The sequence below is a fragment of the Carcharhinus amblyrhynchos genome, chromosome 35 (genome assembly GCF_965287045.1).
Source record: "Carcharhinus amblyrhynchos chromosome 35, sCarAmb.v2.hapA, whole genome shotgun sequence".
NCBI classification, from domain to species: domain Eukaryota; kingdom Metazoa; phylum Chordata; class Chondrichthyes; order Carcharhiniformes; family Carcharhinidae; genus Carcharhinus; species Carcharhinus amblyrhynchos.
In genome coordinates this window covers 2,696,677-2,712,310 of record NC_137358.1, presented here as the reverse complement: position 1 = coordinate 2,712,310, position 15,634 = coordinate 2,696,677, and the positions used below count along the sequence as shown (strand labels likewise).

Genomic DNA, 15,634 nt, shown 5'->3' with positions numbered 1-15,634 from the left:
TCTTCTTGTGCCACCCACGGCCTGGTCTTATCAGGAGATAGTTCAGGTTTATTTATGGGTGCCACAGGTAGGCCTACATTGGGCTGGTTCTGGGAAGTGCTGGGGTGGGATGGCCGGGGAACCCTATTCACGGTCCCTCTCCTTCTCTCCCTCAGGTAGGTTCGTTTTTCATGATTAACCTGTGCTTGGTTGTCATAGCGACCCAGTTCTCGGAGACCAAGCAGCGGGAACACCAGCTGATGCAGGAGCAGCGAGCCCTGTACCTCTCCTCCAGCACCGTGGCCAGTTTCGCCGAGCCCGGAGACTGCTACGAGGAGATCTTCCAGTACGTGTGTCACATCCTGCGTAAGGCCAAACGGCGGACCGTGGGCCTCTACGCCAGCATCCACACCCGTTTCCAGGGCAACCGGGGAGGAAGCACCGATCTCGGCCTCTGCCACGAGTGCGGTAGGTAATCCGGGGAGGGGAGGCACGCCCCGGGGAACCTTATCCGGGGAGGGGAGAGCACGGTCTGGGGAACCTTATCCGGGGAGGGGAGGGCGGACCTTGGGGAACCGTGTCCAGGGAGGGGAGGGTGTGCCCCGGGGAACTGTATCAGGGGACGGAAGAGTGCACCCTGGGGAACCTTATCTGGGGAGGGGGTGGGTGCAACCCAGGGAACCTTACTCAATGTCTGGCAAATCTGTTAGGTCAATTCTGGAGCAGGTTTTGTTACCTCAGGATTTCCCGCAGCGCCTCATGGCCAGTGAAATGTTTCTGAAATGTGATCACTGTCGTATTGGAGGGAAAGCAGTCTGTGTTATTATAATGATATAAAAGTTTGGGCTTCCTCACCAGGCACAAGGCACCAATCACTCACAGGGGTTGAGGAAGCACTTTACAAATTCATTTATTAACACTCGGGACATGAGAACAGACATACACAGGTATAAAACTTAAAGACATCAAAAGTGTGTCTATGTGTTTGTGTGTGGCTGAGTGCGTGTCTCTGTGCGTGCATGTGTGTTTGTGTATGTCTGTCTGTGAGTCTGTGTGTGCGTGTGTCTCTGTGTCTGTCTGTCTGAGTGTGTGTGTGTGTGTGTGTGTGTGTGTGTGCGTGCGTGTGTGCGTGTGTGTGTGCGTGTGTGTGTGCGTGTGTGTGTGTGTGTGCGTGTGTGTGTGTGTGTACATGTAACTACCACACTTTTAAAAGCATTTAAGAACAGTCTCCTTTCTTTTTAGAAGTACTGACCGGATCTCTACTGTACTGACAATACTGACCCTCTGACAGTGCGGCACTCCCTCAGTACTGACCCTCTGACAGTGCGGCACTCCCTCAGCACTGACCCTCTGACAGTGCGGCACTCCCTCAGCATTGACCCCCTGACAGTGCGGCACTCCCTCAGCACTGACCCTCTGACAGTGCGGCACTCCCTCAGCACTGACCCTCTGACAGTACGGTACTCCCTCAACACTGACCCTCTGACAGTGCGGCACTCCCTCAGCACTGACCCTCTGACAGTGCGGCACTCCCTCAGCACTGACCCTCTGACAGTACGGTACTCCCTCAACACTGACCCTCTGACAGTGCGGCACTCCCTCAGCACTGACCCTCTGACAGTGCGGCACTCCCTCAGCACTGACCCTCTGACAGTGCGGCACTCCCTCAGCACTGACCCTCTGACAGTGCGGCACTCCCTCAGCACTGACCCTCTGACAGTGCGGCACTCCCTCAGCACTGACTCTCTGACAGTGCGGTACTCCCTCAGTGCTAACCCTCTGACAGTGCGGCACTCCCTCAGTGCTAACCCTCTGACAGTGTGGCACTCCCTCAGTACTGACTCTGACAGTGTGGCACTCCCTCAGCACTGACCCTCTGACAGTGCGGCACTCCCTCAGCACTGACCCTCTGACAGTGCAGCACTCCCTCAGCACTGACCCTCTGACAGTGCAGCACTCCCTCAGCACTGACCCTCTGACAGTGCGGCACTCCCTCAGCACTGACCCTCTGACAGTGTGGCACTCCCTAGCACTGACCCTCTGACAATGCTGTATTCCATTAGTACCACAGTGGGACTGTCAACTTTGATTTTCTGCTCAAGTGTGGCTTTTGAACCTGTGACCTTTGACTCAAAGAGTGCTACCCAGGGAACCATGGTTGACAGCGCGAGAGACCATTAAGCTCCAGAAAATCGTTGAACTGTGCTGCCAGTTTCCTGTGGCACAGACTGAAGCTATCAGCCAGAAGTGAGTTATATAAATACATCCTGGTTTCAGCAAACAACTCGACTAATCATTACCGTTGTCCACTGATGTCCTTCTGAAATAACAGACAGTGGAATATTTATGGAGAGTGACATTTTCAGGCACTCAATCTCTTCTGTACAGCTGGGTCCTTTTGTCCAATGCGGGTTTTTTTTATGTAGGTTTAACCGAGGCCAGTGTGTGTATCGATGTGGAATCGTGTTGTGTTTGGATCAAGTGCCTCCATTGGAACGGCAAACTCATCAACTCCAACCGCGGAAACGTCAGAGGCGGATCTGTACAATTCAAATCAAAAGCAAAGTGGGCTTGCAACGGGGCCGGGGGGGCGGGCGTCAGGCAGGAGGAGAGAACACCAACATATTCCCAATGGTGAGGGTCGCCCAGACCCAATCATTGAATCCCTGCAGCGCAGAAGAAAGCCCCTCGGCCCTTCGAATCTGCACCGACCGCAATCCCACCCAGGCCCCATCCCCATAACCCCTCATGTTCACCCTAATCATCCTCCTGACACAGAGCCGCAATTTAGCATGGCCAATCCACCCTAACCTGCACATCTTTGGACGCTAAGGGACAATTTAGCATGGTCAATCCACCCTAACCTACACATCTTTGGACACTAAGGGACAATTTAGCATGGCCAATCCACCTAATCTGCACATCTTTGGACACTAAGGGACAATTTAGCATGGCTAATCCACCTAATCTGCACATCTTTGGACACTAAGGGATAATTTAGCATGGCCAATCCACGTAATCCACACATCTTGAGACACTAAGGGACAATTTAGCATGGCCAATCCACCCAACCTGCGCATCTCTGGACTGTGGGAGGAAACTGGAGCACCCGGAGGAAACCCTCACAGAAACAGGGAGAACGTGCACCCTCCACACATTCACCCGAGGCCGGAGTTGAACCCAGGTCCCTGGCGCTGTGAGGCAGCAGTGCTAACCACCATGCTAACTGAGGTCATAGTTTGAGGATAAGGGGTCAACTTTTTAGGATTGAGGTGAGGACAAATTTCTTCACCCAGAGGGTGGTGAATGTGTGGAATTCACTCCCACAGAAAGTAGTTGAGGCCAAAATATTGTCTGATTTCAAGAAGAAATTATATTTGGCTCTTGGGGCTAAAGGGATCAAGGGATATGGGGGGAAGGGGGGGATCGGGATATTGAATTTGATGATCAGCCATGATCAAAATGAATGGCGGAGCAGGGGCTGGAAGGGCAGAATGGCCTCCTCCTGCTTCTATGTTTCGATGTGATTTAGTTAGTTAGTGGATAGTGATGAAACTAACATCAAATTTAGCTTTAGAAAGTGGGTCATTTGTTGGACAGAAATAAGAGAGGTCCGAGTAAGCCAGACAGAGAGAGTGGCACAGAATAACAGGAGAGAGATTGACTGGAGAATAGTGTTGACACAGCAAATGACAACTGGGAGTGGACAGGAGGGGGAAGCAGATTTTTTTTTGTGATCTGTTAGAGGAAATACAGGAGAACAAGACATTTGGAGGATTACAGAACAGGAGGAGGGAGAATATTAAACAGAGCTGGTACAGGCTCGAGGGGCCAAATGGCCTCCTCTTGCTCAGTGAGATTCCGAAGAGGTAGCAATGCAAATTTAAGAGGAGAATTTCCTGACCTTTGCAGCACCAACTCTTGGGGGTGTCCGCAAATACAGCCCGAGGATACAGAGACTCGTAAAGGATTCGACACCCTGCTACTTTATTCTGACACAGATTTCCTCAACACCTCCTTCAGACAGACTGCAAAACATCCCACACACAGGGCCTGGCCTTTGATGTGCTGTCAGTGTTGTGAAGTCAATTCATCTCCATTTCCCTTTCATCCACATGTGTCTTGGGCCCCCAGGGTCTCCCAACCCCCTGGCTGCGAGACCGAGCAAATCTCCCTCTCTCCTTCAACACCGAGACTCCTCCTGATATCAGGAGGAGATTAGAAATAAGAGCGGGACCCCGCAGTGTGACCTCTCCAGCCTGTTCCGCCAAATCAGCGTGGCCGTTTCCCAAATTCAACGCCATCTTCCTGCCCTCCCATTGGCTTCCCACTTCCCATAATTCTCTCCTCCTGCCATCTTCTCATTTCCCATGATTCCTTCAAAGAGACCAGGAATCTCTCAAACCTAAACATCCTCGACACTGAGTCCTTCAGATTTTTTTTATTATTTGACTCTCCCCAATTCGATTTGCTTCTCGCCCTGGCTCAGTTAGACGTGGCCAGTTAATGGCAGGGCAGCATGGCTGCGCAGTGGTGGGGCTCGATTCCACCTCGGGAGACTGTCTGTCTGTCTGGAGTTTGCACGTTCTGTCCGTGTTCTGGAGTACGACTTGGGAAAGTGTGAGGTTACGCACTTTGGTGGGGAGACTAGAGGCGTAGACTATTCTCTAAATGGGGAAAGGCTTTGGAAATCTGAAGCACAAAAGAACTCTCTTCAGGTTAACAGGAAAGCAAATGCAATGTTAGCATTCGTTTCTAGAGGGCTTGAAAACGAGAACAGGGACTGTACTGCTGAGGCTGTGTAAGGCTCTGGTCAGACCCCATTTGGAGTATCGCGAGCAGTTTTGGGCCCCGTATCTAAGGAAGGATGTGCTGTCCTTAGAAAGGGTCCAGAGGAGGTTCACAAGAATGATCCCTGGAATGAAGAGCTTGTCGTATGAGGAATGGTTGAGGACTCTGGCTCTGTACCCATTGGAGTTTAGAAGAATGAGGGGGAGGAAATCTTATTGAGAGCAGACGTGGAGAGGATGTTTCCACTAGTAGGAGAAACTAGAACCAGAGGGCACAACCTCAGGCTAAAGGGACGATCCTTTAAAACAGAGATGAGGAGGAATTTCTTCATCCAGAGAGTGGGGAATCTGTGGAACTCATTTTTAGAATGTAATCTCTGCCAAATTTTGTATTAGATGTAATGTGACCAATGGGAACAAGCTGTAAGGGTCAGCTGAACCAGTAAAACATGGAACCAATCACAGAGTGGTGTAATAGTCAGCTGACCAACTGATTCACTATAAATAAGGAACTGTGGCAAGGTATGAGGAGTTTGGAATGATCCAGGGTGAGGTCCCAAGTTTGGAGGCATGATATTTCTTTATTCAACCATTGCTTTGATTTATAAGTTTTTGTTGTTGTTTCATTAGCTGCATTTTGGAGACTCCTGAAGAAACACTTTGCCACCAAGGGCTGTGGAGGCCAGGTCATTGAGTGTCTTTAAGACAGAGATAGATAGGTTCTTGATCAATAAGGGGATCAGGAATTATGGGAAGAAGGTGGGAGAATGGGGATGAGAAAAATATCAGCCATGATTGAATGGTGGAGCAGATTTGATGGGCTGAATGGCCTAATTCTGCTCCTATATCTTATGGTCTGCATGGGTTTCTTCTGGGTGCTCTGGTTTCCTCCCGTAGTCCAAAGATGTGCGGGTTGGGTGGATTCTAATCTGTGTTTAATTAAGGCAGGTAAGGCACTGATGGGTTATGGTCACCCCTAAACTACCCCCCATTGATTTGAGGTGTGGCACCTCTGGCAAGACTGCCCTTTAGCTAAGATCGAGTGTCAGATTAAGCCCAAGTTGGGGTGAAATGCCACACCTTGTCAGCTTGGATCTTGTTTGTGTGCTTTATGGGGTAACATGAATTGGATTAAATTTTTGGAGCAAGCAAGGAGGTAGATTTGGGTTTGCCCAGTGAGAGAATCATAGAATCCCTACAGTGCAGAAGGAGACCATTGAGTCTGCGCCGACAACAATCCCACCCAGTCCTGTCCTATCCCTGTAACCCCCACGTTATTTACCTTCTTAATTCCCCCCTGACACTAAGGGGCAATTTAGCACGGCCAATCCACCTAACCTGCACATCTTTGGACCGTGGGAGGAAACCAGAGCACCCTGAGGAAACCCATGCAGACACAGGGAGAATGTGCAGACTCCGCACAGACAGACTCACCCCAGGCTAGAATTGAACCTGGGCCCCTGGCGCTCTTGAGGAAGGAGCGTTAACCAGTCTGCTGGTCCAACCTGTGCACCGGCTTTGGGCCTTCAAGGAAAGAAGATCTCCGGCAAGACTGGTGTCAGTGTGGGTCTGGAGTCACGTGTAGGCCAGGCCAGGTAACGGGGGCAGATTTCCTTCCCAAGTAGAAGAGAGATTGGCCACGTTTTCTGATGTAACAGTGAAGGTTACCGTGTAAACACTCCATCTAATAATCCCACCGTTAATGGATGCAGTGGTTATGTTACTGGACTGATGTGCAGTTTGGTGGATTGGCCATGCTAAATCAAGGGGATTAGCTAGGGTGAATACATGGTGTTATAGGAATAGGGCCTGGGTGGGATTGTGGTCAGGGCAGGCTGAATGAGCCGAATAGCCTCCTTCTGCACTGTTGGGATTCTATGACTGACTGAATAAAAGCTGGTATTGGTAATTTTAAAGTTTATTTATTAATGCCACAAAAGACTTACATTAACACTACAATAAAGTGACAGTGAAAATCCCCTAATCGTCTGTCCTGGTACAGTGAGGGAGAATTTAGCACGGCCAATGCACCCTAACCAGTGCGTCTTTCAGACTGTGGGAGAAACTGGAGCACGTGGAGGAAACCCACGCAGACGTGGGGAGAATGTGCAGAATCCACACACAGTGACCCAAGCCAGGAATTGAACCTGAGTCCCTGGTGCTGTGAGGCAGCAGTGCTAACCCACTGTGCCACCCCCATTGTTGAGTTGATGTTTGAAAGCCAGTGTCTGAGGTTTGGGGTGTCAAGTGAACAGAGACGATCCCATGACACTATCTCAAAGATGGGCAGGGATGTTCTGCCAGCGCGTCAACCAATATTCATCCTTCAACCAACGTGGCACCAACAGATGATGGAACAAAGAACGGTACAGCATAGGAACAGGCCTTTTGGTCCATCAAGCCTGCACCGATCACATTTACCTATCCAACCAACCGCCTGTCTCCCTCTATTCCCCGTCCATTCATACGCCTATCCAGATAAGTCTTAACTGTTGCCAACGTATCTCTGTCAACCACATCACTTGGCAGTGCATTCCAGGCCCCACCACCCTCTGTAAAAGAAACTTCCCCTGCACATCCCTACTGAACCGTTCCCCCCCCCACTTACCTTGAACTTGTGCCCCCTTGTAATTGTCATTTGTGCCCTGGGAGAAAGCTTCCAACTGTTCACCCTATCCACACCCCTCATGATTTTAATTATGATCTCCCATTATTACCTGTGGGATCTTGCTGTGTGCACATTGCCTGCCGCGCTGCCTACGTTACAAAGCAACTGCGCTTGAGACGTATTTTATTGGCTGCAGAAGTGCTGTAGGATGTCCTGAGGTTGCGATGGAAGTGTAAGGTCTTTTGCAGGAGAAGGAATAAGGGGTGGCAGAGTGGTTAGCACTGCTGCCTCACAGCGCCAGGCACCCGGGTTCGATTCCCGATTTGGGTCACTGTCTGTGCGAAGTCTGCATGTTCTCCCCAATTCTGCGTGGGTTTCCTCCGGGTGCTCTGGTTTCCTCCCACAGTCCAAAAGGCGTCCTGGTTAGAGTGTATTGGCCGTGCTAAATCCTCCCTCAGTGTACCCAAACAGGAGTGTGCGACGAGGGGATTTTCACAGTCACTTCTTTGCAGTGTTAATATAAGCCTATTTGTGACACTATTAAATAAACTCCACTTTTTAAAAATAAAGGAAAATGATATTTGGTTGTGATCTGGGTGCAGGTGAGATGATCTGAGGGTCAGCCTGCTGTTAATTCATTCTTTAATTTATATATTTCTCTTCCTCCCTGGGCTCCCCCCTCCTCCCCTCCTTCATGGCTCCCGTCTCCTTCTCCGCAGAGCTCCACCACCGCCACGCGACAGACAACCTGGAGTACACGCCACGCGCCCTCGTCCAGCCCATCGTCCTGAGCTTGACCTCCGACCCCAGTCACTGCCCGCAGTGCCACGGCGGTGAGCTGGGCCCAGCCGCCAAAGCCTCGGACGCGGGCGACGCAGAGGCTGGCACGGCGGTGGTCTGGGCGAAAGAGGGCGAGTCGGGGAGGCCGGAGGCGAGGTGGTATGCCGAGATGTGGGGCGAGGTGCGGTGCAAACTGACCAACATCGTGGAGAGCAAGTACTTCAACCGCGGCATCATGATGGCCATCTTAATCAACACCATTAGCATGGGCATCGAGCACCATGAACAGGTACCGTTCCAAATATGTGGCCCACCTGGGTTGATGTTCAATTAAAAGTGGTGTGCCTCAGGGATTGGTGCTGGGCCCACTGTTACTTGTCATTTATGTTAATGATTTGGATGAGAATTTAGGGGGCATGGTTAGTAAGCTTGCAGGTGACACTGAGATCGGTGGCATGGTGGGCAGTGAAGAAAGTTATCTCCGATTGCAACGGGATCTTGATCAATTGGGCTGACGAATGGCAGCTGGAGTTTAATTTAGATAAATGCGAGGTGATGCATTTTGATCGATTGGACCAGGGCAGGACTTACTCAGTTAATGGTAGGGCGTTGGGGAGAGTTACAGAACTAAGAGATCTAGGGGTACAGGTTCATAGCTCCTTGAAAGTGGAGTCACAGGTGGACAGAGTGGTGGAGAAGGCATTCAGCATGCTTGGTTTCATCGGTCAGAACGTTGAATACAGGAATTGGGACGTCTTATTAAAGTTGCACAAGACATTGGTAAGGCCACACTTGGAATACTGTGTACAGTTCTGGTCACCCTATTATAGAAAGGGTATTATTAAACTAGAAAGAGCGCAGAAAAGATTTACTAGGATGCTACCGGGACTTGATGGTTTGAGGGATATGGGCCCTAGGCAGGCAAATTATTATAGAAAGGATATTATTAAACTAGAAAGAGTACAGAGAAGATTAAGAACATAAGAACATAAGAACTTAAGAAATAGGAGCAGGAGTAGGCCATCTAGCCCCTCGAGCCTGCCCCGCCATTCAACAAGATCATGGCTGATCTGTTGTGGCTCAGTTCCACTTTCCCGCCCTCTCCCCATAACCCTTAATCCCCTCTCTTATCAAGAACCCATCAACCTGCTTCTTAAAAATATTTAGCGAGGCAGCCTCCACCACTTCAACGGGCAGAGAATTCCAGAGATTCACCACCCTTTGAGTGAAGAAATTCCTCCTCAACTCCGTTCTAAACCGCCTCCCCTTTATCTTGAGGCTGTGCCCCCTAGTCCTACTGTCTTTTTTGAGCGGGAAGAGTCTCTCCACCTCTATCCTATCCATCCCATTCATCATCTTATACGTCTCAATGAGATCTCCCCTCATTCTTCTAAACTCTAACGAGTACAAGCCTAGTTTATTCAGCCTCTCCTCATAGCTCAATCCCCTCAACTCCGGTATCAGCCTAGTAAACCTCCTCTGCATTTCTAGGATGCTCCTGGGATTTGATGGATTGAGTTATAAGGAGAGGCTGGATAGACTGGGACTTTTTTCTCTGAAGCGTAGAAGGCTGAGGGGTGATCTTATAGAAGTCTATAAAATAATGAGGGGCACAGATCAGGTAGATAGTCAATATCTTTTCCCAAAGGTAGGGGAGTCTAAAACTAGGGGGCATAGGTTTAAGGTGAGAGGGGAGAGATACAAAAGGGGCCAGAGGTGCAATTCTTTCACACAGAGGGTGGTGAGTGTCTGGAACAAGCTGCCAGAGGCAGTAGTAGAGGCGGATACAATTTTGTCTTTTAAAAAGTGTTTAAACAGTTACATGGGTAAGATGGGTATAGAGGGATATGGGTCAAATGGGGGCAATTGGGACTAGCTTAGGGGTTAAAAATGAGCAGCATAGACAAGTTGGGCCGAAGGGCCTGTTTCCATGTTGTAAGCTTCTATGAGTATTATTCTATAATTGTACAGGGTGTTGGTGAGGCCACACCTGGAGTATTATGCGCAATTTTGGTGTCTTTATCTGAGGAAGGATGTCCTTGCTATAGAGGGAGTACAGTGAAGGTTTACCAGGCTGATTCCTGGGATGGCAGGTCTGTCATATGAGGAGAGACTAAGTTGGTTAGGATTATATTCACTGGAGTTTAGAAGAGTGAGAGGGGGTCTCATAGAAACTTATAAAATTCTAACAGGGTTAGACAGGGTGGATTTGGAATGTTCCAGATGGTGGGGGGAAGTCCAGAACTAGGGGGTCATAGTTTGAGGATAAGGGGTAAACCTTTTAGAACTGAGACGAGGAGAAATTTCTTCACCCAGACTTGGGACAGAGCTTTGCAGTCCCGTCGCAATGTGTGGAGGGAGAGGGAGGAGGGGTGAGGGTAGAGGGAGGGGACCGGGGATGCGAACCGTCCAAAACTCCAATGACTTGGACAGGGATAGAAGATCCTGCCAAGGGGAGGGTCCGTACAGTTTTCCACCTGAGAGCCTCTTCAATGGTTGTATTATTTTTACAGTTTATTTATTAGTGTCAAAAGCAGGCTCACATTAACACTGCAATGAAGTTACTGTAAAAATCCCCTCGTTGCCACACTCCGGCGCCTGTTCGGGTTACACTGAGGGAGAATTTAGCCTGGCCAACACACCCAAACCAGCACATCTTTCAGACTGTGGGAGGAAACCGGAGGAAACCCACGCAGACACAGGAGAATGTGCAGACTCTGCACAGACAGTGACCCAAGCCGGGAATCGAACCCGGGTCCCTGGCGCTGTGAGGCAGCAGTGCTAACCGCTGTGCCCCCTTAACAAGAGAGAAAGATTGTGCATTTATATAGCCCCTTCGGATTTCCCAAAGTGACTCACGACCAGTGAAATGTACCCCTCTCTTATACACCTTCACTGCCCTCATGCAGGAAACGCAGCAGTCAATTGGTGTACAGCAAGATCCCACAGGCAGCAATGGGATGATGGTGACTGGGTCATTCATTCAGTTTATTTTAGTGCCATTATGCGAGGGATAAATATTGGTCAGGGTACCAGGGGAAACTTCCTCTGCTCTTCCTTCAAAACATTGGCCAACTCAGAACAGATAGAAGCCTCAGCTTCACGTCTCCTGACACCTCTGACAGTGCTGCAGTCCCTCGGTACTGCACAAGGAGCAAGTGAAGCTCCTGGACAGGGAATCTCCAACCCATGGACCTTCTGGTTTAGAGGCAGGAACCATGGCTGAGATGTCTGTTTGTTCCGAAACCTTTTGTAAACAGCACATTTTTGATTTGAGTTATTATTGTCACATGTATTAACACGCGGTGAAAAGTGTTGTTTCTTGCACGCTATACAGACCGTTCATAGAGAAGGAAAGGAGAGGGTGCAGAATGTAGTGTTACAGTCATAGCGAGGGTGTAGAGAAAGATCAACTTAATGCGAGGTAGGTCCATTCAAAAGTCTGACAGCAGCAGGGAAGAAGCTGTTCTTGAGTCGGTCGGTACGTGACCTCAGACTTTTGTATCTTTATCCCGACGGAAGAAGGCGGAAGAGAGAATGTCCGGGGTGCGTGGGGTCCTTAATTATACTGGCTGCTTTGCCGAGGCAGCGGGAAGTGTAGACAGAGTCGATGTCAGAGTTGCTATATAAATGCAAATTGTTACTGTTGCTGTCCCTCCGACAGCAAGGCCAGGATTGGGAATTCCAGGGCGCAGACCTCCCTTGCTGAATCGTTCCCTGCGGAATTGGTGGTGATGATTTTTTTCGAAGGAGATAGGCCAGGGGCTCGGCTTTCTAATCGAGTTCGGAGCAGTGGCAATGTGTGTTTCTGCTGATGGACAGCGGGGACAGAGAGATCCTCTCCCCTAGGGGATTAACACTTTGATCTCCCAGACATGGATTGTGTGCGTGTCCTCAACAGAGAGAGATTAAGCCTTTTATCCTGCTAGCTTCAGTTATACCTGGTAGCCGTACAGACTGTGAAGGAGAATCCCGAATTGATTACTCTGCTTGATTGAGAACAGGCCGATGGAGGAGACCAACATTAATGGGAAAATGGCCGGGGACTGACTGTTGGTGATAATTAAAGCATCCTTCACCCTTCAGTCAAATCCCTGCTCCTTTGGTGGAGGCATTGTTCCATTATTCTCAGAAGTTTGGAGTGTGTATTAAATTAGGGCAATATGTCATGAAAGATTGGCCCACAGTCAACACCAAGAATGCTGACTGCATCTGAACAATTTTGTGTAACCATCAAGAATTGAAACCTGTAACAACAGCAACAACCTGCATTTAGATAGCAACTCTGACAAGTTTGAACTTCATTATCCAGGTGTTTGGACTCTGTATGCTTTTGGATTTCAAGTTTTTAGGTGTCCAGGTCACCAACAACCTGTCCTGGGACGATCCTTTAAAACAGAGATGAGGAGGAATTTCTTCAGCCAGAGAGTGGGGAATCTGTGGAACTCTTTGCCGCAGAAGGCTGTGGAGGTCGGGTCACTGAGTGTCTTTAAGACAGAGATAGATAGGTTCCTGATTAATAAGGGGATCAGGGGTTATGGGGAAAAGGCAGGAGAATGGGGATGAGAAAAATATCAGCCATGATTGAATGGTGGAGCAGACTCGATTGGCCGAGTGGCCTAATTCTGTTTCTATGTCTTATGGGTTAAAATTGAGACAAGATGTGGAGATGCCGGGGTTGGACTTGGGTAAACACAGTAAGAAGTCTCACCAGGTTAAAGTCCAACCAGTTTACTTACTATCAAATACATTAAAATTGGAGGCCAGGTTTGGAGTTGGAGGAGGGTTGTTGAGCTGGAAAAGGTTAACGACAAATATTTGCGTTTATATGATGCCTTGCAAGTCTCAAACTGCTTCACAGCTAGCGAGGTAGTTTTGAACCATCGTCACTGTTTGTGGGAGATGATCGAGACCCGGGAAAGATTTGTGAAGACGGATGGAAATTTTAAAATTGAGACATTTCGCAGACTGGATGTCCATGTTTGCAAGGGAGCACCCATGGGTGCACGTTAGTGCAGAGTTTTCAATAAGTTCAAGCTTAGAAAGAGCTTCAAACCAGCCAGGAGGGCTTTAGAATGGTTATAGAATCTACAGTGCAGAAAGAGGCCACTTGGCCCTTTGTGCCTGCACTGAGGTCCTATCCTCATAACCTCCCTTATTTACACTCCTTGTCCCCCGACATGATCAATCCACCCAACCCACACATCTTTGGAGTGTGAGAGGAAACCAGAGCACCCGGAGGAAACCCACGCAGACACGGGGAGAATGTGCAGGCTCCACACAGACAGTGACCCGAGGCCGGACTCGAACGTGGGTCCCTGGTGTTGTGAGGCCGCAGTGCCACCATGCTGCCCCAAAGTCAAGTGTGGAGGTGGCACATTGGTTAGCACCGCTGCCTCACAGCACCAGGGTTCGATTCTGGCCTCGGGTGGCTGTCTGTGTGTTGCCTGCATGTTTTCCCCATGTCTGCGTGGGTTTCCTCTGGGTGCTCCGGTTTCCTCCCACAGTCCGAAAGACACCCAGGCTAGGGGTATTAGCCATGCTAAATTGCTTTTTAGTGTCGGGGTAGCTAGCGGGGCAAGTATGTGAAGTTATGGAGATCCCTTTATTAATCAAGAACCTATCTATCTCCGTCTTAAAGACACTCAGTGACCTGGCCTCCACAGCCTTCTGTGGCAGAGAGTTCCACAGATTTACCACCCTCTGGCTGAAGGAATTCCTCCTCATCTCTGTTTTAAAGGAGCGTCCCTTTAGCCTTCTCTGCCCCTCAGGGCTGCTAAGGTTCTTCTAAAGAGGACATTGAGGCTTGAGCTGAGATGGGAGCGAGGGCGACTGGTATTGGGAAGGGGAGTGGGAACTGGAGGGGTTACTGGGACTGGATGATAAGATGTGCAGTTGGGAAGAATGATGGGGGACTTTGCTGAATCGTACAGGCTTTCGGTGCTGAAGCAGTTAACGGGTGATCGAACCAACTATCTTTAGACTAGTTATTTCAAAAGGTCACTCAGGACTGTGACATTTAAGGAGCATTTATTTTTGTTTCCTCCACATTTCTCTTTACTCGCTCTCGGCCCTACACAGTCGATCGGTCAGCAGAGAGGAACAAAGGAACAGGGGGCTGACTTTCTTCTTTCCCTGAATGTGCTTAACCCGCCCCCACCCCCCACCCCCACCCCCACCCCCACCCCCACCTCATCTCAGCATCCCACCCAGACACAGAGGTCGACAATCGGGATCAACTGGAGGCTGGGACTGCGCAGCGGGGCTAAACCTCCCACGGTCGAGGGCTAGGACCTGAGGTTTGGGGATGAGGCACTTGGGGGAGGCCTGGGTGAGTTGCTCTTTCAGAGAGTCAGTGAAGACTCGATGGACTGAGTGGCCTCTGTCTGCACTGTAAGGATTCTATGGTTCACTCCCACAATTGTGGGGGGGGGGGTCGCCAATCCTCCAGGGTAGCTGGGAGTCTCCTGGAATTTAACACTAAATCTATTGACTCTTGTCAGGATCAAACCCAGCATGAAATGGCTAGGTGGCATTAAAAGAATTCTGCCCAAGTGTGTCTTTTATCATTTTCTTTGAATGTTTTACCTTTATCTCTTTATAACGTTGGGAGATAAGATGGCTTGCTGAAGGTCCAACAATGAGGTAGCATGGTGGTTAGCGCTGCTGCCTCACAGTGCCAGGGACCCGGGTTCAACTCCAGCCTTGGGTCACTGTCTGTGAGGAGTCTGCACGTTCTCCCCGTGTCTGAGTGGGTTTCCTCCGGGTGCTCCGGTTTCCTCCCACAATCCAAAGATGTGCGGGTTCGGTGGATTGGCCGTGCTAAATTGCCCCTTAGTGCCAGGGGGATTAACAAGGGCACATATGTGGGGTTACAAGGATAGGACCTGGGTGTGATTGTGGTCGGTGCAGACTCGATGGGCCAAATGGTCTCCTCCTTCTGCACTGTAGGGTTTCTGTGATTCAATGAAGCTTCAGGAATACTTCCAGTCGGAGTTGACAACCATTACCCACTAATGCCCGGCAGTGAGGTGACTATCTCTTAGCTTTTGGCGCTGACAGAGGACCATCCAGGATTGAAACATTGGCTCAATTCTCTCCCCCAAGATGCTGTCAGAGTTGCTGAGATTTTCCAGCGTTTTCTGTGTTTGTGGGTGTGAGTGAGTTGACTATCTTGGCTGTAACAATCAGGGTCCTCTCTTGACCTGAGAGGGAGCCAATCGGTGATGCATTGAGCATAGAGTTCCACATTGCTCCTCAGGTTCCCATTAATTCGTTCGCCTCTTAACTTAAACCTATGTCCCCTAGTTCGCTATTCCCAAATCCTGGAAAAAAGACGGAGCGCATTTGCCCTATCCATGCCTCCCGTGATCTTATACACCTCTATAGGATCACCCCTCAATCTCAGTCATCCTGACTTGGAAATACATCAGCTGGTCCTTGACTCAGTAAGAAGTCTTGCACCAGGTTAAAGTCC

General features: G+C 49.6%; 1 protein-coding gene across 1 annotated transcript in view; it reads left to right on the top strand.

Moving 5' to 3' along the window:
* Positions 1-15,634, top strand: part of LOC145361508 (voltage-dependent T-type calcium channel subunit alpha-1I-like) — a 165,465-nt gene that overhangs the window by 43,387 nt on the left and 106,444 nt on the right. Inside the window, exons 7-8 of the mRNA XM_080217320.1 lie at positions 156-447; positions 8,097-8,446. Of these exons, the coding sequence (XP_080073446.1) occupies positions 156-447; positions 8,097-8,446 (642 nt within the window). The remainder of the gene's footprint in view (positions 1-155; positions 448-8,096; positions 8,447-15,634) is intronic.